The sequence below is a fragment of the Anarhichas minor genome, unplaced genomic scaffold (assembly GCF_050575085.1).
Source record: "Anarhichas minor isolate MPS153535 unplaced genomic scaffold, ASM5057508v1 ptg000012l, whole genome shotgun sequence".
Classification (NCBI taxonomy): domain Eukaryota; kingdom Metazoa; phylum Chordata; class Actinopteri; order Perciformes; family Anarhichadidae; genus Anarhichas; species Anarhichas minor.
This window is the reverse complement of record NW_027466458.1, coordinates 9,445,718-9,469,757: the sequence shown is the minus strand read 5'-3', so window position 1 is coordinate 9,469,757 and position 24,040 is coordinate 9,445,718. Positions and strand designations below refer to the sequence as shown.

Sequence of the window (24,040 nt, the reverse complement as noted above, 5' to 3'; positions counted from 1 at the left end):
CTTACCTAGAGACACAGAGGTGAAATCTGATTGGATAAAAGCTCTACTTAAAACAAGCTGCACTGGAAGCAGAGCAACTGAGGAAGACAGTAGCTGTGCAATGAGAACATAAGCTAATGGGGAAAATATTTAGAATACATGTAGTGTATTTATGAAAAATAATTAAATTATGAAATAGCTATAACTTTGTGATTCTGTCAGCGCCAGCAGAGAAGGCCTTACTGGCCCTGACGGCCCACCACTGTGAAAAGTAATATTGTCATTATGTCAACCTACATTTCAAATTTCAAATTTGAAAAACGCCCCCTCATGCTGTTCCGCTCCTTTCTCGTCCATGCTGCTCGCCCCCACCTCTTCCCCCCAGCGGAGAGGAAGAGCAGCGACAAGTGAACAACAAGCCAAGGCAAGGAAGATAGGAACTGCATAGGTGGGTGTTTTCTCTCCGTCTTCATTCAGAGCGCTCTCGCCCTGCGGTGGACAGTTTATTTGTGCAGTTGTAACGTGTTTGCTCGACCACGCCGAGGTTGTTTTTGTTGTCTCATCTCAACTCACTTCCTCTCCGAGCTGCGGGTCGAGGTTTTTTGGATCGTGTCAGCTCAGCAGCAACAGCCCTCGGCTAGGCTAGGCCTGAATCCACCTCGCAAACACTTATGGACTTTGAAAAACAAGCATAACACTCTCCAGAATCGGTAAAGGCCCGTCTTTTGGTGTTTCGTGCTCGGTACAGCTGGTCGGGATGTGTTGTAGGTTGGAAAAACCTTTTTATTTTGGTGAACTTGGTTGTTGTAAACGCAGCGTTAGCAGGGTAGCTACGATGGCACAAGCTAATTCAGCTAGCATAGGTGTATTCCTGTCGTTAGCATGATGGATAACTTATTTAGAGTGAGAGTTTGGGAAAAGTTAAATAAATCGTATACGTGTATTTAAAACGGGTTGATATCAAGACAACTAAAAAACATGAACTATCCATGTAACGTTGTCTAACAGTTTGTTACATGAATGGTGTGGTTTGTGGGTGGCAGCTATAACGTTATAACATTACACGTTGAGTCTTATGAGATACCAGGCTTAACCGCCAGTTTGTTCACGAGCTATGAAGGTACTCACGACAGGTGAGAGTACACGGAAGTGATCGGCCAGCCCGCCGCGTCACAGACCGCAAGTTAGGAGTCGAAGTCCAGTGTGTCTTATCAGTCTCCTATTATGTACTGTACCTGAGACGCCCACTCTCTGCGGACTGTGGAGCTGCACGGTGCTTTCAGGTGACTAAGCTTGCATGGCGTGTCTTTTTTGGAAGACTTTTGTTCATTTGTATGTGCTGAAAACACACTGTTCAGTGTTTCAGCAGATGTCTTTAGATGTGGTCTGCAAGGTAGAGGATGGAGACATGAGGGGTGGTGGAGCGAGGGGGGCAAGAACCTGTTGTGTGGGTCTGGATGTGTGGGTGTGGTAATAAGGTGGCAGGCATGTTTGTTGCCTCATTATTCAGTCCCTTGTGCAGAGGCTTGCTACTCAGACACCTTCTCCATTTCCAGTTCTTCAGCGTGAACGGGTGCTGGATTACTCAGAGGGACCTGACTGTATCTGCGTTAGTGGATCGCTCCTGGAGTAAGCTTGCTGCTCTTAGTTTGCGGTCCTTGGTCTTCATTAGTTTGTGTGTGTGTGTGTGTGTGTGTGTGTGTGTGTGTGTGTGTGTGTGTGTGTGTGTGTGTGTGTGTGTGTGTGTGTGTGTGTGTGTGTGTGTGTGTGTGTGTGTGTGTGTGTGTGTGTGTGTGACGTTCCACAATAACAACATGCAGACCAACCTGACATATGTTTGACCGCTTGTCTGAAATAACTGAGTTGTTGATTTGAGTTGGTTCAGTCAGCTGATCAGTGAGTTTTAGTGCAGCATGGACGTGCCTGTCATATTCCTCTTTATGCCCTGGGGCATGCTGGAACAGAGATGAAAAAGATTGGGAGCAAGTGTGGACATGCAGCTTTCTCAGAAATGTTCCTTCTGTGAAGATGTAAAAAAAAAAGGAGGGGCAAAAATCTTAAGTTGGACATTTCTTTCGCTGCCTAGTTTTCCGAGCCATTTCGTCTGTGGGGGCTGAAGTCTTTGCTAAGCCAGTTGTTTTAACCAGGGCTATCATTTGTGAGCCTCTGTAATGACGGGCTTTCAGAGCACACCACGGGTGTGTCCCTCTGACACACAGAAGCTAGGGTTTTCTTATATTTGCTCCTCCTCCCTGTCTGTTCTCTCTCTCTTCCGCTGTCTACTTCCAATGGTTACACCTACAGTCTGTTTTTATTTGAACGGTGTGCATGTCATCTTGCTTTCTATGCAGTGAAGGACATGTGAGATGTGAGATAGTGTACACGGAGCGAAATCAAAGTGCACAGATTTCTAAATCCGTGAAGGGAAACTGTCGCTCAGTGTTGGTGGTTATCTTCTTGGAAAGAATTGAGTGCCAGTTCGCACTTTTATGGTCCTCACTGCAACTATTTAACCCACTTCCTTGTTAAGTGGTAGTCACACTCTGATTGCAGGTCACCAGTGGTGAAATCTTTACAGACTGCTGAATGTTGGTTTTTAGTTTTTGGCGATTGACCAGGAATGTTCTATATTTGTCAAGTTTTTACACGTGTTTTGTAATTTTAAATGTAGTATTACTAAACTTCTGTGTTTTGTGATTGTGATGAGTAAACATCTCATTATTAACGAGGATGAATGAAGTTTAATTGGAGAATAAGATGGTGTAGTTGGCCTAAATGTAGAGCTGGCCTACATTGACTAAATTAAATATGGCCATATCTTACAACTGGGGAGACGGTACACCAACATTTGTTGACTTCCAGTGAACTCGTGATAATAATGTTAGTTTATGACATATAGTCATAAACAAAGAAATTAAGTTTGACATGTGTCAGGAGTTTTGTCTGATACCCATTGCATTGCAATAATGTGATTACTCATCATTTTGATTATTTTCTATGTTTACTTTTGATTCACTTTGGTTACATTTACATACAGCAGTTTAGGGGTACAGAAACTTGCACAAGACACCGTGGCGGTGCCCAGGAGGTGAAGTGGCTGCTCTTTTGCTACCAGATGACACTCGGTATTTTATCCGTGCAGGGACTTGAACCCGCCACCTTCTGGTTCCCAAGCCAAGTCCCCATGAGGTGGTTAGCCACCCAGATACTGATAAATTCTGTCTTGTGATCGATTTAGTTCAAAGGTTGTGACCTAATCAATAGCCACAATTGTTAAATTTAGGCATTTGCGTGAAATGGCCCTCCACTCTTTTTTGTAAAAGTCTGCTGGAGGTAAATTACCAATGGAATGGCAGAGCGGATAATGTAATTAATTGTACATTTCACACAGAAAAACGATAAGTAGAATCAGCAGAAAATGAACTGCATTTTTGATTATAAAAGTTATATGTTCAGGTTGTAGTGTTTCTGAGGGTTTGCTTCTTTTTCTGATATATTCAGTAATGAAAAAATCATTCATTGCAGCCCTTATTTGATACATTTCACCCAAACTAGTTGATACTGTTGCTGAGGAGAAATTATTTTGTAATGTGGCCATGATGGCCAAGAAGGCATTTATTGTTTATTGTTCATTTCACTCTGCCAGGACATTTATCACCTAACTATAATGCTGCAGTTAAGAAAAAACCCAGATCATATCCAGCCTCTGAACCTATGGTTGAACAGATTTTTTTGGCTGTTTCATGCTCTATGAATTACAGTCGCCTGCATGTTTCCTTCCTCACTCAGAATAGTAACGTGGTGTCCTGTAGATTAGACAGCTGGCCTTGCAGAGGTCCCCGATACGTCTGTGCGGTGGGTGGGCGTCTGTGCATGTGCACTCTCTCTGCAGCTACCACACCGAAGGGGGGTTTGGTGGTTTCAAGTCAGGACGACAAAGGCGGTAGTATTTGGATGCGGGCCAAGGCTAACACACACAGGCCAAATCTCTGTGTGACCATTCAAATGAGGCCGAGTCAGCGTAGCACTTGGCCGTGTGTGTGTGTGTGTGTGTGTGTGTGTGTGTGTGTGTGTGTGTGTGTGAGAGAGACACACACACACACACAGAGCCTGCCAGAACCACTAAGTTGCTGAAATAGCATATGATAATGAAGGAATACACAGCATTCTTAATACTCAGTGGGCTCTGGGTGACAGACTGTCTGTGACTTCACAAAGTTTTCAGTGAGTAGTGGACACTGATAGTGTGTGTACATCTGTGTTGGCTCAGGATGGCAAGTGGCTTAGCAGTGTAGTTCTAGGGCTATCCCATTAGCAGATACAATTTAGCGTAGCTGCTAATGGCCCTACAATAGATTAATGCCCAGGCTTTAAGTGGCTAAAGCCTTTTAACACTCTCTCACAAGCCACTACTCCCTTCCACAAAAAACGTCAGTGGTGGGACTCGCGTAGCTGTAGAGCTTGTGTGGTTCTGTCTGTCTGTCGCACGGAGACACAAGAGGCCGTCTTCCTCTATGCTCTAAAAGAAGTGTTGACGTTTTGACAGAGCCGCAAAGAATAACCCATACTGTGGTATGTCGACTTATCTGACATATGCCGTCAGTACTCCATTGCCAAGTTGAAATCTTGGTCCCTGTTATGTCCCTGTGTGTTATGTACCGACGGCTGACACAACAAACATATATTTGTAGCTTGCTGGCACATCTAGTTCCCCGTTTTCTTTTTGAGTTTGGGATCTCGGCGAAGAGATCTGTCGTTGTTGAGTGAAGTCAAGGTTTTAAGTTGTGACGAATTCTTAGCTTTACACAGGGGTGACATATACCCACTTGAGATCATTTCAAAACCATCACTCCATTTGTGAACATTATCCACTAAAGAAGCACTTTGTCGGTTTGTGGTCGGACGTCCCTGCTTGGATCAGAGAAAGTAATGGGGCTCGACTCTTGTCTTGCCAGGATTGAAGTGTTTGGCCGGGAAGATGGATGAGTGAGTGAAGGGCTCCCTTATTAGGACAGTTTCCAACAGCTGAGACAGGATATGACACGCTAAATCTCACTGTGGAATGTATGACAATGGCGGTGGCGTGTGTGTTTGTGCGGCTCATGTGTGTTTCTGTCCACAAATGGGTCTCCACACACACACACACACACACACACACACACGTAAAGAAACGAGGCAGTATTAACTTCACCAGAACTTGCCACAACTCTGTTTGAGTATACAAGGATATAACCACCTGCCAGGCACACCCGCCACCTTTATTTAGTCTCTGACCCACATACACAATCACTCGCCCTTACACAGATGTGTGCACACACACCCGTGCTGGCAGTTGTGCACACTCAAAACTTCATACAGGAGTCTTTGTTCACTCAGCCAGTCCAGTGTGTGCAGATGGAGAGCAGATTTGATCTACATGAGTCAGTGAACTTTGAAGTAGAAAATGTTTTATGTTTTTTTGCCCCGGTTTGGAGATGAGCCACGCTCATGTCATCCCGTTATTACACAGACACTGTAGAAATACTCTTCCACTGATTCCTCATTCCTCCCTCACCAGCGTCCCTGCTGAGGAAGTCTGTCATTGTTTGATTTTGGGCCGGAGTTCACTTGTTATCATGCCTCCGTAGTTTCGGTTTAGGTCATGCATGGCACCTGTTCAAGCTGCATTTTCTTCCAAAAGTCCAGGCTGACATGTTGACAATTTAAAAACCAACTTTTCTACTTATTTTCGTTGCTGTTTTGCACCATAATTCTGTGAAGGCACGTGTCTCTATTGCTGCACAATGGATCATTGGTATTTGTCATGATGCCTTGCTTACATAGTTAAGACTCTTATTTTGAAATGTATGTCGGAGTATGTTGCCTTCCCTTGAAATGTGTGGTGTCAAGCCCATCCTTTACATTTGAATAATCTCACCATGTTAGGAAAGTAAAAGTTCAGAAGTAGAAGCAGACAGGTTCTACCAATTTGTAAGAAGATGTGTTGGTGAGCACAGTAAAGAGTAACAAATGTGAATTGTTGTCTGAAGTCACCAGAGTCTGTCAACCAAATGGAATTTGCCTTGGGGGTAAAGTTGTGCTCTAAAGCACTAAATATTCATTTTATTTGAAGCAAAGAGGAAGGAATTATTATCATGCATCGGCCCTTATGTGTCTTTAACATTGACATCATTGATATATTGCATCCATTATAACTTGCAGAGCACTGTAAGTATAGTAGAAAGATGGGAAAACGAAGCGGGTCTTGTTTTCCCTGCTGTGGAGAACACACCCTCTCAATTCAAAAACACCTGGATTTTTAAATTTGGTGAAACTTGATCGTGTGATGCCGTCTCTCCAGAGCTCCTCTGAATGCCCTCACACGTGCGCTCGTCTCCCTCCTTCTCCCTCACTTTCCCTGCATCCTTGGAATGAAGAAGTGCTAACGAGCTCCACACGCTGTAATTGTCTCTCTTCATGTATCTCACCTTCTCTCTATTTTTAACCTCGCACAGCAGAAGGTGAAGAAACGCGCTGAAAACTTGCTGGTAGTTCGCTTCCATTCCCCCGCTCAGCTGACGCTGGGCCCACCTCGAAGTTGAACCGAATAATCACTTTTTGTTGTTTGATTCTCAAATAGTGAGCTCTCTCTTTGTCCCTGCTGTTCGTCCTCACTGTTTTCTCGCTCTTGTTCTGTCTACTCACATCTTCTCTGCACCTGCTTCTTTATCTCCCCAGTTCTCTCTCTCTTGCATCTTTATCTTCCCTTGCTTTTCCCTCCTGCGTCAGCTCCTGCTGCCTTTAACCTCTAAATTTCCTCTTCATTAGCACTTCAACTGTGTGCGTTCTCAGATGTGCACGGTGCCGGGGCCCTTCTGTCTTTGTATCTAATGTGCATGGGTGGTTCAGCCTCGCTGTATATCTTGTACTTTGATTGAATCCCGGTGTTGGTTGGATCTCCTCAACTCTCTGGTGTTGATCCTGTCCTGTCCTGTGCTGTGCTGTGCTGTGCTCTGCTCTCAGCGAGTGAATGGAGCAGTGTGCGAGTACGGCCTCCCTGCTGGCCTCGGTGCGGGAGCAGGAGAGGCAGTTTGAGATGCTGAGCCGAGCTCTGGAGGAGGAGCGGAGGTCGTGTGCCGGCACCCTGCCCCGCCCCCTCCCCAACATGCAGGTAACACGGAACAAACCCCACCCCCCCCCCCCCCCCCCCACCACTTTCCACCCACCCTCACCCACATTTTCCATCGAAAAGTCCTTCGGATTCACCCCATCCCATCTGTGTGGACTGGCTGGATGGCAGCAGAATCCAAACCAAATCTGTAGCAAAAAAAAACCTCCTCAGTAGGTTTTTGTCAGGCTGGAGTCAAAGTAAAAGAGGCGACTGAAGCACCTCCCAATACAGCCTTCCTGGGGAGGTCATTTGCACCCTCTGTCCATTTTTTCCATCCTCCATTGGTTCCTCCGGTAACAGTTCATGTCTTATTCAAATCAAAAGTCCTCCCATCATCATCGTCATCGTATCTCTTCACCAATCAAGCTTAACAACAGTGTAACCCATCATGTTTGTCTTGACTTGTCCGTTGGAGTTTGCATGCAGAGCGATGTCTTGGCTGACATAATGTTTGTTGTTATATTGGGCTTTTCCCAGTCGATCATCAAGAGTTTGCCCATGTAGCTACAGTCAGCCAGCTGGTTTCTTTATAATGTGTTGTATTTATATTGGTGGTATAATAAACACCCCCTCAGCTGCTTTTTCAGTGTGGCAAAGTCCTTTTAGTTCGGACAAATGTCCAGTCCTGTGTCATCGGCTGTGAATTCTTGGTAAACATCTTGATTATTGAGTCTGTTTTCATAGCTAAAGTGTGGTCTGCTGTTTGCTTACACAGTCTTTATCACCTGTGGGTCAGTTACCTGTTGAGAGACTGCAGAGTGGCTTCATGCTCTGAGTTTACCTCGCTGGCAGACCCACCAACTCTCGCTCGTTCTTTTGCTTCCTTATTGACATGCTCAGTCATTAGCGTGCGTGAGTAAACCAGCACACACACACACACACCTTTGTCCCTGAGGCAACCTTTGAAACACGCTCTCATAAACAAACTGGGCTCTCTCACTTTCCTTCTTTCGTCGCTCCTGCATGTGGGCAGGCATTCTCCAGGACACATCCCAGTCTCAGGTATTTCTAGTGGCAGATAAGGCGCAGAAACGTCGGTTGTGCGTGTTTTAATGAGAACAGGACAGAAATGTAGCCTGTGCTGGTTCTTATCTCTGTTGTGTGTGTGTGTTTACATAGCCCAAAGGCTTCGGCATGCCTCGGCTACTCTCCCAGGCAGCACAAACCCGACCTTAGTCATTACTGACAGGTTCCCACATGCTCACATCTGCCCTGCACTTTCTACTATTCTCTCTGATGGAGTCCTGTTCTGAACTAGAGAGATTTGCTTTAACTAAGTCTCGTTTATTTGATCTAGGCAAAGTAGCACTTAAAAAGGTTGTCATTGCTCCTCCTGCAAGTATTATTTCCAGCTTTTTATTATTTAAAATATATTTCTGTCAGCTTGAGACAACTGTTTCCCATCTCTGAATCACTGTTGGGAAATCTTCCCCCTTGGCTGTGCTCTTAACCCCCATTGTAGTGGAGATAAAGCAGGAGAGATGCAAAGAGCTCCCCCTGTGGCTGGAATGAGAAGAGCACCACACCCAGCGGCACTCTTAGGCAGGCAATGCTGGTGGTGTCAACTCATAAGAGAAAGAAGTTTGTCTCTTTGTTCGTCTCTCTCTGTGAATCACTATTCATTTCATCACTAATTATTTCATCCTTTTAATCGCATTATCACAATTCATTCATAAGTTTGTTGGATTAGTGTGTTCTGTTCAGTTTGTGTTTAAGGGTTGAGAGTGTTGACGTGAAAGCCTTTCTTTGTGTTCATGAGGTTTACATACCTTTGGACTTCATGTCATTCTTACCCGCCGTCTAGACCACAAGCGTGTCAAGATGCATTTTTTTTACTCGCACGTCTCAACCAACACTCACACTCTTTTTAATTTATGCAGCCGTCTGCACTGTTTTTGTGCAGGCTCTCGTCTCAGCTGCATCTTACGGGTGGAACCGCAACCGTTTATTTGCGCTTCAAGTCTATTTTTTCGACAATACGCAGTTAAAAGCGAGGTCGATTACCAATAAAACACCACTACTTCATTACATTACAACTATTTCAGTTTACTACATATTGTAGGGGTTTATCATTATATTGCCGTTTTAGAGCGCGAGGCTGACGTGACATTTGTGTTCTAGAAACAGGGTGACGGCCCAGATTTTGGCTGAAACGCACAGCAAACTTCAAACCAAAGCATTGAACTGTTTTGTTTCCAGTTTGGCTATCATGAGCTAGTTGCATCATCGTAATGCAACACATTAGAAAGAAATTAAGCAAAGTTTTTTTTCTTTTTCTTTTTTTGCTACAGCAGTAATGCAACTTATGCTATGTTCACACTACGAGCGATGAATCAAAAGGCTATAAGCCCTTTTCAGTAGAAGCCGGTGACATGAAACCATAAACTCATTGCGTGACGGGCGTGACACGCTACACATTGAACTTTTTCAGCTATGAAATGGTGAAGCGTCAACCAATCATGTGCTTTGGATCACTATTTTATTTTAACCATATCTCTCTCTACCCTGACAATTCCTGTTCCGTTAGGTCAAAAAAATGGAAGAAAAACACATTCTTGCTGTTAGCCAGTTCCCACCGCTATTTAACAAAAATAACGTGAACGAATGCTTGAGAAACACTTCAGCAGCAACTCTGCAATAATGTAGCTGGCCAGGCTGGGGCCTTTTAGTTGGTTTTGTCTCTCACAGTGTGAACATAGCATCAAAGTGCGTAAAACTTCACAAGATAAAGTTGGGCGCCATTAACATTCAAATGAAAGTTGACGATGGAACCAATCAATGCGTTGGATCCCCTCATGTATTTTGATCTCCCTGCAGAACGGACGCATTCCTTGTGATGCAGACATAGACAGGCTGACACTGAACGAGGGTTACATCAACGGGACACATCATGTAAGGAGCCCTTCAGCTCTTGAACTCTTAAGATGGTTCACCCCGAGGATATCCCATGTGAGACTTATATTTGAGGGGTTTTTTTCCTCTGAAATGTATGTGCAGTTCAGGATGGAGCCTGGTCAGGTGGTGCAGGAGACATACACGGTGGAGGAAGATCCCCAGGAGGTGCCACCTGTTGTCTCTGTGGAGACCGGTGAAGATGGGACCACACGGCGCACAGAAACCACGGTAAATTAGTTTTGTGTCGTGTACATTTGTAGTTTATTTCAAGTTAATCTCTGGATTAACTTGAAAGTCGGTCTTGTTAGTAACATCATTTTAACCGTTGAATCTTGTCTCCCGCCTCCCTTCTTTTGCTTGTTAAGGTAAAGAAAGTAGTAAAGACCACCACCACTCGCACAGTCATCCCTTCCGTGTCAGACACACTTTCCCTGGATGGTGGGGGTTCAGTGACAGGCATGGGGGGCTACCCTGCACCCATGGTCTATAGACAGGGACCCGGAGGTGGCGTGCCCATGGACTACCCCACTCACACTGTGCCCCGCAACTACCAATACGGACCGCCGGTGGGTTACGAGGACTACCGAACTGGGCCCCCATCTGAGGCCTACACAAGCCTTAGCAGGGGAGCTCGCATGGATGATCGCTACAGGTATAGCTTTTGTTGAAGCTCATGTAGATAAGGTAGACATTAACTTTACAATTTAATGGATAATCTGGCCAATAGTTCCATCACTTCCCTGTCCCTCCCCTCTCCAGACAGGTCCATCAAGACGGTTACAGAACCCTGGATCCGAGCTACAGAGCCCCCAGCAGGAACCAGCTGGACCCCTATGCTGCTCAGCCACAGGTATCTTCAACAATCATTGCGTCACTTTTATCACCTTTTTAACTTGGTCTGCCTACACTTCAAGATTGACTTGCTGTATTTGGTGGTTTCCTTCCATGCTATATGTTTGGATAATATTATAACAGGAGTACACACATATACAAGACCTAGCATGAGTTCACCCCAGCATTTGGCTTGAGGCCTCTTATTATTTTGGATCCTGTCCCTGTGTAGGTTGGGCGTATGGGAAGTGCCATGGAGCTGTCCTCCATGACGAGGTTTGTCCCAGAGCCATACGGTCTGGAGGATGATCAGCGCAGCATGGGCTACGATGAGCCCGACTATGGCATGGGACACCCGATGCACTACAGCACCGTGCCTCGCAACCACAACGCATTCCCCCACGGGCCCCCACGCAGGACTGGGTAAGTTGTGTGTTTTTGTAGTGACTTGTCTGTTTCAGGGATGAGTTACGTCTCGATGTATGTTTAACATGTATCTACTCTACGTACTGTCTGTGAGTCATCTTTGAGCGTGATGTTTAATAATTGATGTATAAGAAGAGCAAATAATAACGTTAATTTACAAATGTTCTCCTCCCTCGCCAGGAGTTATGAGGGCACCTTGGATGGCGACATGAGTGGCCCAGGGGACATGTACTTTTGGGGAGGAGCGCCGCTGGCCCAGGGGGAAAGAGGTAGTATGGCTTCATTGGACAGCACTTTAAGGAAAGGTCCCGGTCCTGGCCCCAGTGGCTGGCGTCAACCAGAGCTGCCGGAGGTCATCGCCATGCTGAACTACAGGCTGGACCCGGTCAGGAGTAACGCAGCTGCATACCTGCAGCATCTCACCTACAAAAATGATAAAGTAAGAGATGCAAATGTGCAAGCGTATATTTTTATGATAAAAAGCTTGGTTCCAGTGTGATGCAGGTTGGAATAGACTTTGACTAAATCAGTTGAGGAAGGTAAAGGTTAGGACACAAGATGATCAGTCATGAGTTTTATAGGGATACATGAGGCATGTATGACAGAGGACATAGCAGAGAAAGACAGAAAGTTATAATTCCACCAGAGTGGGAGTCAACATTAGATAAGGAGCAGTTGGATGTGTGCAAAATGTTTAATTGGAACTTGTCCCAAATGTAGAACTGTCAATGTTTTAGTAATGTTTTTTTGCGCCTCAGTCAGCATGCATTGCACATGTGTTTATAACAACATGAACCATAGATGGATCTGAAAAATAAAGCACAGCTTAATAAAAAAGGGGGAAAAAATAGAAAGTCTGTCAAAAGCTGGGGAGACTCTGTCTTAATTTAACTCGTTTGTGTTAATTCACACCACACTCTTTAATCTGCCTTTCTGTGCGAAACTGACTTTTATGCTCACACTGAACGTATGCACAGATACCCCGGTTGGTTTTGTCCAATGCCTATTTCAATAAAGTTAATTCAAACAAGATGACATACTGTTGCATCCTCAACAATGTTGAGAAAAAGAGAGATTCGCAGCATTACTTTGTGCAGTTGTATTATGAACTGAATGTAAGGAGAAAAGAAAACATGGAGCTGCAGATGGCTGGAAGATGCAGTTTGATCTGCAGCAATGTTCAGTTTTATAGGACAGCAGGCTCAACACTAGACCTTTAACAACAAAATAATACTCTCGTAACATTAAAACAAGCTCACTATAGTTTTAAGCTCTGGCTTTTCTTCCTTGGTGGTCTTTGTTTTGCTTTGTTTGTACATCATTTTTACTTCTTAACGATATTGATGTTGACATAATTTGGATTTGCTGGACTGTAAAAAATCAGTAAACTAAACTTTTGGGCGCCCGTCTGCATTTATGCTTATGTTCATCCTTTTTCTTTCCAGGTGAAATGTGATGTGCGTCGAATGAAAGGCATCCCAGCGCTGGTCTGTATGCTTGACAACCCAAACAAAGAGGTTAGTTGGCTGACTTTATTCATGGCTTTCTGTTCATTCCTTACTCACTAGTGCGTTGTGGTTGGAGTAGGTGGGGTTTAAGGGATGTAGTGTATTTCTGAGGTAATAGTGAGACAGTTCAAAGACCTGAGACGAGGTGAACTTGAGACTGGGCTCGAATACCGATTTTAGAAAGTGAAATAGAAATAAGCACTACGTTTTTGACTACTCTTGGTCAAATCCTGTCGGTCAACAACTGTGCTAAATATGGTTTCGGCCAAAAGATTCTGTGGTTTTTCTACGATCCCCTTTCATTTAGCACAAGCTGTGGCAAGGTTTTGCTGATCTTTGTATGGGCATTACCAGACAAACCACATCATGCATTCCACTCTCGAGGCAAAGAAACATCTTAATTTCACATTTCATGCTGTGCGGCCAGTGACAAGTTTGAAGTCTGAGTTTGTGTGGGATGACTTGCTCTCTGGAGAAATGGGTCAAACAAAAGTCTGTGTGTGGTATGTTGTGTGAAGAGCTTTATAGGATCATGCAAATATGCTCAACAATGTCGTTTGCGTATTAAAATCCGCCCATGTATGTGAGAGCAGTGTTCTCTTGACTAATAGCTCAATAAACTGTTATTGCGTCTTTATTATAGGTTCACTATGCAGCCTGCGGAGCACTAAAGAACATCTCGTATGGCAAAGATCAAGACAACAAGATCGCCATCAAGAACTGTGACGGAGTGCCTGCACTGGTCAGGCTGCTGAGGAAGACCCGCGACCAGGACCTCACTGACACCATCACAGGTGAGGGACAGAGACGACAGCACAGCCCGACCAATGACCGAATTTTTGGATATTAAATATTTACGTTTGGTGCAGGGACGCTGTGGAACCTGTCGTCTCACGACTCTGTGAAAATGGAGATCGTGGACCACGCGCTGCACGCCCTCTCTGACGAGGTGATGGTGCCTCATTCAGGCTGGGAGCGAGGGACCAACGGAGCGGGAGGAGGGGAGGAGAACTGCAAGCCCAGACATCTTGAGTGGGAGACCGCCCTCACCAACACAGCAGGCTGTCTGAGGTATGGAGGGAAGAGCTGTTTGACTGCTACCGATGATATGAAGGGAGATGGAAGGAGGAAGGGTAGAGAGAGAGAGAGAGAGAGAGAGAGAGAGAGAATCTCTTATTCCACTAATAATCAGCATAATGATACAGACTACGAATGCCTAATGTTTCCTCTCAATCAGAATAAACCCATTCTACTTTGTACTATAAATATATTCTACAACACATTTAATTGCACTTAATAAACCTTTTATAATCAGTTTTAGCGGATCGAAATGTGCTTCTGATTGCTCCTCTGTTTTTGGATAATATTCATACAAGAGCTGCAGTAAAATTATACTTTTATAAAGCTACGCTTTCAGTTGACAGAAATAAGCACCAATCACTCCATGCAAGTCCATCATGTTCCAAAGTTTTGCATGTGATAATTGTGCATATCAAAAGCCTTTAATCTTGACCTCTAGCACATATAAACAGGATATCTTATTCAATTCGATATAGTGCTCATTAAAAGACTTCGGTGTCAAATGTCAGTTATTTATTATAGAAAAGATGAAGAGAAGTGCAGCTTCACAGTAAGTGTAAAAGCAGGAGAGGGTAAAGAAGGGACAGCAGAGGACAGTGGGGCATTGACTCTTCAAGTGTAAACAGTAAGTTCTGTCTCTTATCTATGCATTCCCCTTGACCACACGGTTAATTACAGTGTTTATGTGCAGGTTTAGAAAAGTATGTGTGAATATTCTTTTAATCTTGAAGACTATAATAGTTTGGTATTTGCAGAATTGGTCTGGACAGTGTCGTCTCAGTGCACTGTATGACCAGACAGAATGGTAAAGATCTGCACCGTCATTCAAAATACAGTATCTATACCGTTTATCTGTCATTTTATTGATGCTGATAAAATGATTTACTATCATACAGAGCATTGACCAACAGCGTTGTGAATTCTTATTAAGAAGTGTAAGAAGAAAGAAATTGAAGAGGAGAACTGCTCTGGGTAAACGTACTCTCAGTGGCATGTTGAGAAAGACCGCAGTCCTTGTTTGACAGGTTTTTTATGATAAGATAATCATGACGAGTTTGAGGTAAATCCAGAACAATCTGAATTTGATTCTGAAGTTTAGTAGTGCGCTGATACACCTCTTATGTTTAGCTTCATTATTCCTACATCAGCTTGTTAGCTTGCTAATATGCTAAGTACAGCTGAGGATGATGGGATTGCCATTAGGTTTGCAGGTATTTGGACATAAAAAAAAGCCATTGATTAATTACTATTTTGACCATCATGATGGTGACTGATGGAAGAATAAAGGTGAATTTAAGTTTGCCATTAGAATAGATGTATTAACAGGTATTAATGTCAGTCTCTCTGGCAGCTTTTGAGATACTTCGGTCTGTGAGCCACCCTGTCAGTAAATTTAACTTTTGTTAATCTGCCCAGCTGGTCTTGAATGTCTAACACTGATAAATCCTCCCTCCTCAGATTGAAGCATTCACTTTCTGTTTAAAAGTTAAGATTGTATCTCACTTTGTTCGAGTGCACATAGAGGATTTGTTGCCAGTGACTTAACACACTCAACACCAGAATTTTATAAACCACAGCAATTTTAAACGCTTGTCTTTGCAACATGTAAATAAAGTTCCTGAACTGTTCAGTGAAGTGGAATCAGTGCCCCATGCTGTGGAGGGGAATGTGTCCTGGTATTGTGTGAGAGGGCGGGCCTGTCACTGGGGGAGAAACAGGCCAGCACAAAGGACCAAGGCTGCATGTCATTCCACGGAGTTTTCTCCCTTAAGTTCCTTTCTTTACATGTCTCATACATCAGGGAATGAAGAACTAACTGGGTCTCAGTTTCCACATGTTTCCATCCACCCAGTCCTGTTGGATCTCTAAGTAGGACAGAGTCAGAGAGCAGCTGAAGAAATTGGTCCAAAGCTGTTACTTGATCCCACCAAACTGTACTCTCTTTGTAAACCAGTAGATTTAACAGGCGTTTCATTCAAACAGCTCTTGGGGGGCGTGTTCAAGCATTGTGTGCTGGAATCCAGTCCCCTTTAACCTCTTAACCGCTTCAATTATTTCTCCAACCCTTCACACTGCTAATCCTCATTTTGTTTTACATTCTTGTCTCCCCTCTTCTCAACTTTCCACCGGTTCAAAGAAATGTGAGTTCAGAGCGAAGTGAGGCGAGGAGGAAGCTGAGGGAGTGTACAGGATTGGTTGATTCGCTCATGTACATTGTCCAATCCCAGATTGACTTTAAAGAAGTCGACAATAAGGTGAGTGGAACTCTTGATTTATTTGACATTAAAGGGGGGCCCCATCTATTTTACCCATCAGTCTACTGTCTATGTGAAAAATGTTGTACAAACAACTGTGTTTCAGAGAGAGCTGTGCAAAGTCTGATAAAGTGCCTCAAGTGAGGACATTTAAAACAGGAGTTTGTATGACTGCGAGTTGGTGATTTGATGTACTTGCACTGAGAGACTTGGCAGAGTTTGCATTTCAATAATTCCCTCCTCTCTCTTTTTTCCCCCTCCATCTTTGCAGTTGATAGAGAACAGTGTGTGTCTGCTGAGGAACTTGTCCTATCAGGTACATCGTGAGATCTCCGGCTGTGAGCGCTACCAGGAGGCCGCGCCCCTCAACCAGGGCCCCGCCCCCTCCAGCCAGAAGGGCGGCTGCTTCAGCTCCCGCAAGAGCAAAGGTCTGTTTCAGAGAGAGAGAGAGAGAGAGAGAGAGGGGAACATTTGCGGTGATGTCACTGTTGACAGTGGTGTCTCACTGAACTGATACTCACACACACACACACACACACACACACACACACACACACACACACACACACACAAAACCACTCGCTCACACAGGAATCTTAGCAATTTCCCCAACTGCAAGAAAGCTCATCCTCTCTACTGCTGCTCACTGTTTGTGTTTCACTGACTTGTCTTTTCTCAACTACACACCTCATTTTCTTCTGTTTAGCTGCCTTTACCAGGTTGTTATAATTATTTAGCATCTTTCAGCATTCAGATTCTATATATTCTTTCTGATTGTTTTGGTTGTTTTGTGTTTTCTTTTTACTTAGATATAATATAGGAACAATCGAATCAATTTATAAAAGCTTGCGTATCCATGCTAACAGTATACATGTAAAAAAGATAATAATTAAGATAATGAGGCTGCAACATTACTGATTATCTGCCAATTATCTTTTAAACAGTCGTTTAGTTTATGAAATGCCCAAATCACAGCAACACATTCTCATACTGACACCGTACAGAGCAGTCTGTGTGTATACAACGGTTCCATGAGCTGCTGTGTGCTATTTATTTGCTTTATTTGGCCTTTACACTTGGCATGCCACATTGCTGATGTCTGTGTGGTGGCAGCAGTGCTGTTGGGAAGCAGGTGTTACACTAGGTGGCTCAGTTATGGCTGCTTTCCTCTTACTCACTGTAAATGCTCTCTCTTCTTCCTGTTCTGTCTTTCCCTCCATTCTTCTCTCCCCCTTTTTCACGCTGGGCTACAGATGAGTGGTTTTCCAAAGGTAAGCTCTTTACCTCTGTATGACTGCACTTTGCTTCTGCTGTTGTTGTAGTAATAGAGTAGCTGAGCTAACAGGTCAGTGTAACTGTCTTAGTACTAACATGCACGCCTCATGCATCTCAGTTTTTGGTCATAGCACACATCTAACCGAACTAGAAGAACTTTACTAACAGTAGTGCTCAGCTTCTGTGTGTTTCTAAAGCTGTGATGTTTGATTCCAGGTAGAAAAGATGAAGATGCAGCTGCAGACATAATAGACATTCCAAAGAGGACCGCACCTGCTAAAGGTAACCATGGGCTCAGTCGACTCCTTTTAAATATATGTATCATGTGGTACAGAAAAACTAAATGTACTGTATTTTGTTCATAACATTTGTATTTCCTGTAGGCTATGAGCTGCTGTTCCAGCCGGAGGTGGTCCGCATCTACACCTCTCTGCTGAAGGAGTCCAAGAACCCCACCGTGCTGGAAGCCTCGGCTGGAGCCGTTCAGAACCTGTGTGCCGGACGCTGGACTGTAAGAGCCGCTATCCAATTACTATCCTTGTTCCACCTCACAGACACTCCCTGTGATGAGTGGACACATTGTGCAACATTGGAATCTGAGCAAACATGAACATACACCTATGCAAAGCTCCTACAGCAGGCCAAACAGTGCTTGTAAGATGATAGTCATTTATATCTGAGGGCATTTTGGGAATGAAGGCATTAGTACATGCATCCCTTTCCAAAGTGCTTACTTGCCTTTTCTTGGGTCTTGCCCATGACCTTACTTACCATGACCATGTCCAGTCTTGAATGACAATTTCTAAGTACTGTGGCTAAGAGGTTAAGACTGCCACAAGATTAATGAATGTAATAATCGGGGGAAATGGGAGTTTGAATACCACTTGGCACATCCCTTTAATAAATGTCCGTGGGAAATGCCATACTTGCCTACCCCCAATAACTCAAACCGGTGCTCTGTGCATTGTTTTATGAATATATGAGAGTAGATTCAGATGCTGCAAATAATTGATTCCTCTTGCAAAGGGAAACCACTTGGAAAATGACAAAGGTTTGTTTGTACAGTGAACAGTGATAGTGTGTCAGAAAACACTTGAGTCTATGAAAGGTAGAGTAGCTAGTGCCCTCATTTTTTAAAAACAAAACTAAATTGTGTGTCTGCTTTAGTATGGCCGATACATCCGTGCCTTGCTGCGCCAGGAGAAGGGTCTGCCCATGATGACTGAGCTGCTGGCCCACGGCAACGACCGCGTGGTCCGCGCCATGTCTGGAGCCCTCCGCAACATGGCCATTGATGCACGCAACAGGGATCTACTAGGTGAGACTTTGAGCTAGTCCTACTGTCACACAAGGATTTATTGCATGAAGAGGATGGCGTGTTTTAACGTTTAACGCTCTCCTTATACTTGTGTGTTATCAGGTAAACATGCGGTGCCTCACCTGGTGGCAAACCTGCCTGGCGGCGGTCAGAGTCAGCCGGTGCGAGCGCTGTCAGAAGAGACAGTGGTGTCGGTTTTGAGCACGCTCCATGAGGTGCTGGGCTCCAGCCTGGAAGCAGCCAAGACCCTCAGGGCCTCACAGGGAATCGAGAGACTGGTGCTCATTAACAAGGACGGGTAAGGGCTGATATCCGAGATCATTTTCTCTCCATGTCTGCACGTTTGTCACAAGTCTTATCTTCTTTTTAATTACTTCTCTCTGCCTCCCCTGTCCACCGGGATCACCAGTAATCGTTCTGAGCGAGAGGTGCGTGGGGCCGGCCTGGTGCTGCAGACAGTGTGGGGCTACAAGGAGCTGCGGCGCACTTTGGAGAAGGACGGCTGGAAGAAGACGGACTTCATGGTCAACCTGAACCCTCCCAGCAACAACACCAGGGCCAACGGAGGATATGAGGACAGCACTCTGCCACTCATAGACAAAGGTCGGGAGGCAAAAGGGAAACGCGTGCATGTAAAGTTTGCTGCTCTGCGAGGCCAAATATCTCCGAGTTTAATTTGTTAATGTTCAGTGTCTCATGTCTTAAAGGGTCCAGTTTGAAACTAAAAAAATAAATGAAACTACCGCTAAAAGTTCACCCATTACGGGCCAGATGTCTATCTCTTTGTGTTACTGTTTACTTTGCTAATGCATGGCACATATTTCACATTATCATTTTACTTTACATACAGGTCCACTCTGATTGCTGTCATTATAATATAGAGTGTGCCATTGCAACAGCTTGTTGTAAGGCATTGAAATGCTCCATTTCTAGTGGATTTGCCTTTCGCAAGTCAAGCACTTTACCTAAAAGGATAGTTTGTATTTTTGTAAGTGGGGTTATATGAGTTACTTATCTACAGTCGGTGTATTACCTTAAGTAGTTAGGTAATATGCTTCTACTGTAGGTAATACCCTGACGAAGGATAAGTACCTCGCATAACCCCACTTCAATCCAAACTATCCCTTTAAGCTCCACAGAGCTCTGCTTTAAACTCGACAAATGTGACCGTGGCAGTGCTTCAAAGAATCCCCACTCCTGTTCTATGTGCTGTAGTTCTATACAGGCGGTTTGCAGAATGAAATGGGAGTTGCAATTAATTCATGAACGTTCGTTTCAACCTGCTTGGCGTACAATATGTATAAGGGTTTACCACAGTGGGGCATTTTAGATAATCCCAGTTGTAAAATATCTTTTAAGATCTTTGGCACTGTTGTTTTTTTAATTTAAGTTTCTAAACCTGACCCATTACACACAAAAGTAACAAACTATATATTTGCAAATACTAGCTGGCTCATGCTCGCACACCTACACACTATGCTATCTTTGGCAGTAGATGGTCGGGCTGTTATCACTGTGTGAACAAAAACATTCATCATTACACACCGATGCTCATTGTCTTTGTGTCTTCAACACACAGGTGGCAAAGGGGACCGGGACATGATTCCTATGAATGACATGGGACCAGGCAAGTGTGACAACAGACAATATGCACACGGACACAACTAGCCAGTATCGCACTAGATGGAACTTGTCAAGGAGTAGTGTTTATTGAGATTTGTGGGATCGTTGCAACACACACACACACACACACACACACGCACACACACACACACACAACCCCTACCTACCTTGCTGGTTTAACATAATGTGTGTGCTCTTCAGATGCCTACTCCACACTGGACCAGAGAGGGAGAAGGAACACTCTGGATAACACACTCGAACCTGCTGACAGAGATGCAGTACAGGTAAAAAGTGGCCACATGAACTCGCACACTCTTCCTACACACACACACACACACACACACACACACACACAACCCCGCATGACTGCACTTTAATGAGAATAACTCTCTCAATCCTAACATAAACTCTTCTACATATGTCACTTATCTACAGCTTCTAGAAAACTAAAATGTGTGAGACTAGTAGAACAAACAAGCTCAGTTGTTTGTGACACACTGGCTGTAGAGCAATCCTTCACAGGATGTCATGGTCTGTTATCGTATCATCTGCATCGTCTCTGTGAGAATAATTCCAGTTCATTCAGGAGACGTCACTGTGAAACTGTTGAAATTGATTGCACATGATCACCTAGCTGAAAGATCAAAAATGGTTGGAAATATGCAACTGGTTAATCATGTGCAACACACACACACACAGCTTTTGAGGTGCTCTAAATGTTACTGTGTGAACGGACATGCTCTCACACACACAGCCGCAGACAGCATGTTGATGCATGTCTTGTTAAAGCACTGTGGTTGATCAGGGTATTCTTTTCTTCCACCTGAAACATAACGTAACATGAAACTAACCTTTTGTGACCCTCCTTTACTTTCTCACCTTATCTTCTCTCTCTTGCTGTTCTTTTTCTCCTTCGTCTTTCTGTTTTCTCCTTTTGGATTTTAACACGTAACCCTTTTATTTCTGTATTTGCCTCCTTTCTCTCTCTCTATGTATGTCACCTTTGGTCTCTCTCTCTCTCTCTCTCTCTCTCTCTCTCTCAGGGAGGGATGTATGGGGAGAGGCAGGCCTCTTTGCCTCTAATGGATTCTTACGATGGTTAGGCTACACCCACTGTCACACTGCATGTCAGCGCATGGTATGTGTGTCCCACAGGCTGCTCCTCTAAACTCACTGCATGGCCAAATATCTTAGTTGTGTATTAAGAGTTGTGACTTTGTGTGTTTGACAGTGACCGGTATTGTTGAGCTTCCATTGTACTGTATGTGGACTGTTTGTTTTTGTTGCTTTCCCTGCTGGTGTAAAAAGTGAAGAAGTGTAAAGTGATTTGTTCTCCTGAGATGTGATTTTAATTTATTTTTCTCTTTGCACAGTTTGTGTAATTTTGAACTTTGTTGCCAGCAGCCAATATTCTCTATTGTATTTTATACTTTATTTGTATTAAGCCGCTGCTGTGAATCTGAATTTTAAATGTGCGATTCTTCCGGCATAGGCATGAACGACTCACATTAGCTGCTCCACATGATCAATTCCCACACTTGTGCCTCTTGGTCTCTTGCAGAAAAACTGATTGTGTGCATCACAAGACGACAACCTCCTCCCACCTACTGCCCTTGCTGAACTGACTATGGGGGACCACGACACTACCGATGGGATTAAACTCCATCCTCTCAAATCTTCTGTCCCCCTTTCACTCTATTGCAGCCCCTCTTCTCTCTCTTTCCCGTTGTTACATTCCTCCATTGCAGCTGACAAACTAATGAAACCACTCAGAAATAATTGACGTGGCTCTACGCTCCCTGTGGACAACTGGATGAGACACTATGACCACTTTGTGCTCTGCAAGTCCCTGAACTCCAAAACACGCTAACCACTCAGTCAGATACCATGGCCACTACACTACAGCGTGCTTGGACAACACTAATTCTCTCTTTGATGAAAAGCAGAGACTGTGGCTTCATCTGAGAACTTTTCTATTTCTTAGAGGTGGGAGAGTAGACGTAGACTAATCAAACTAATTGGAAAGTCGGGATCAGAACAGGACACTTAAATAAATGCCTATTACATTCTGTTTGAAGTAATCAACGAAACGTTTCCCTCTGTCTCTCTCTCTCGCTCTGATGGTTAAATACTACAAAAGAATGTTTTCCTACCACTGAGAACCGATGTTTAATGATCTAATCAGATATGTGTAAAGCTTCTGCTTCTGTTTTGGTAGTGGTTGTTCCTCTTCTTGCTTTGCTCTGTACCACAGTAATGTACATGTGCCAAATGACACTGCTACTGCTGCGACTGCCAATACCAAATGCAAGAACTTCACACACTCAACTTTTACAGCAGCTACACTGAAAACTGTCATCTGCTTTATGTGTGCAGCTTGTGTCGGTGACAGCCCATCAACAAGATGCATGGGGATGCTGCATTTTCTCCATTTGATTGTGATCCATAAATATAAAAGGGTGGTGGTATTCCTACAGACAGAAATAGAGGAGACAAACTATTCTTCAGACGGTATAGTCTGTTTATGTTAAATGTAAGCCCCATAACATTGTAATTCTTAGGAGGTATCACAGGATTTGTGGGGTGCATTTACTTGTATCTGCAGGTCTGTCATCTTATGAATGTGTACATACCAGACTGTCTCTAACAGCATCTGTGTGGGCTAACTGGAGTGCCTCGCTCATTCAGGATAGGTCTGATGGGTGTGCCCAACATGTCGTGGGTAAACAATCACGGTGTCTTTTTCTCAGCAGGTTACTAGTTGGGAATACTGTATATGGAACTCATCAGTTTTCTATTCTGCAAAATAATATAATATGTGAACTTGTACTTATGTAAAACTGGATTCTTGTCAATGGAATTGGTTGTTTTTTTGATAACGTATGAAACTCTTGAGTTCTGTATAACTTACTGCTTCTCAAACCCATAGCCGAGCTGGCTTTAAGACTACAGAACATTACACGAGAGGAGACACAGCATTGTCCGCATTTCTTAAGTACAGTACAGTGCTTGTTCTGTAGAAGAATACTTATTCTTAGTGCCGAGTGAGATGTAGATACTTACTGAGTGGATGATTAAAAGAAGCACTAGGGGGGTTTAATGTGTGGTTTTTTTCTTTCCGTTACCTTTTTTAATTTGTTTTCCATCCCGATTTAAACGCCGACAGAGGATGAATCTTTCTCAAAGTAACAAGTTGCCTTCGAGAATGGACTGACTAAAAGAGGAGAGCAAGGGGTTGTGTTCGAGCATCGCAGTGTACGGAGGCTTACACCAGAATTTGCTATTGGAAAAAGTGGAGAAAAAAATAAAAGCACATTTAAACTATATATATACACAAGAGTATATTTGTTAATTTTAATTGTTTTATGTATTTCTTTTTTTATATTGATTTGGGTTCAATCGTTTCTGGGTGCTCTTGGTGAATGCATATGCGATCAGTTTATGTTTTGATTGGAAACATTCAGTCTGTATCTAAATTAAATGCTAAACAAGTTGGCTAAACAAAATCATTCAACATAGTCGTCAGATACTGGATCACTAATGAAAACAAATCTCATCCTGGACTACACTTTAATCTCTTTGCCTTGACTCTTAAAGTTGCATATTCTCATTTATGAATGAATCATGTAACTAGCAATACTGTTTTTAATAAAAAAGAAAATGATTTTTCAGAGTTTTTGTTTCGCCTCTTGTTTATCAC

General features: G+C 43.7%; 1 protein-coding gene across 11 annotated transcripts; it reads left to right on the top strand.

Moving 5' to 3' along the window:
• The first annotated feature begins 363 nt into the window (after positions 1-363).
• ctnnd1 (catenin (cadherin-associated protein), delta 1) lies at positions 364-24,013 on the top strand. Of its 11 annotated transcripts, none has more exons than XM_076090701.1 (23): positions 398-427; positions 6,982-7,129; positions 9,947-10,021; positions 10,127-10,252; positions 10,390-10,676; positions 10,784-10,874; positions 11,088-11,278; positions 11,462-11,720; positions 12,727-12,798; positions 13,433-13,583; positions 13,659-13,860; positions 16,007-16,124; positions 16,396-16,552; positions 17,378-17,395; positions 17,616-17,681; positions 17,783-17,910; positions 18,567-18,717; positions 18,820-19,015; positions 19,127-19,320; positions 20,297-20,344; positions 20,542-20,624; positions 21,384-21,438; positions 21,902-24,013. In XM_076090701.1, exons 2-23 carry the CDS (start codon positions 6,989-6,991, stop codon positions 21,958-21,960), a joined length of 2,868 nt encoding a protein of 955 aa, XP_075946816.1. In that variant the 5' UTR covers positions 398-427; positions 6,982-6,988; the 3' UTR covers positions 21,961-24,013. The 11 variants fall into 11 exon arrangements, with proteins under 11 accessions (XP_075946821.1, XP_075946824.1, XP_075946816.1 ...); XM_076090700.1 differs by lacking the exon at positions 398-427 and adding an exon at positions 441-689; XM_076090706.1 differs by lacking the exon at positions 6,982-7,129 and having other exon boundaries at positions 364-427.
• The last annotated feature ends 27 nt before the right edge of the window (positions 24,014-24,040 follow it).

Excerpts from the sequence above, each read along its gene's own strand:
- ctnnd1 (XM_076090701.1), top strand. The coding sequence starts at position 6,989 with ATGGAGCAGTGTGCGAGTACGGCCTCCCTGCTGGCCTCGGTGCGGGAG. Across the intron at positions 19,016-19,126 it reads GTGCTCATTAACAAGGACGG|TAATCGTTCTGAGCGAGAGG; the intron begins GTAAGGGCTGAT and ends CGGGATCACCAG. Across the intron at positions 19,321-20,296 it reads TCTGCCACTCATAGACAAAG|GTGGCAAAGGGGACCGGGAC; the intron begins GTCGGGAGGCAA and ends TTCAACACACAG.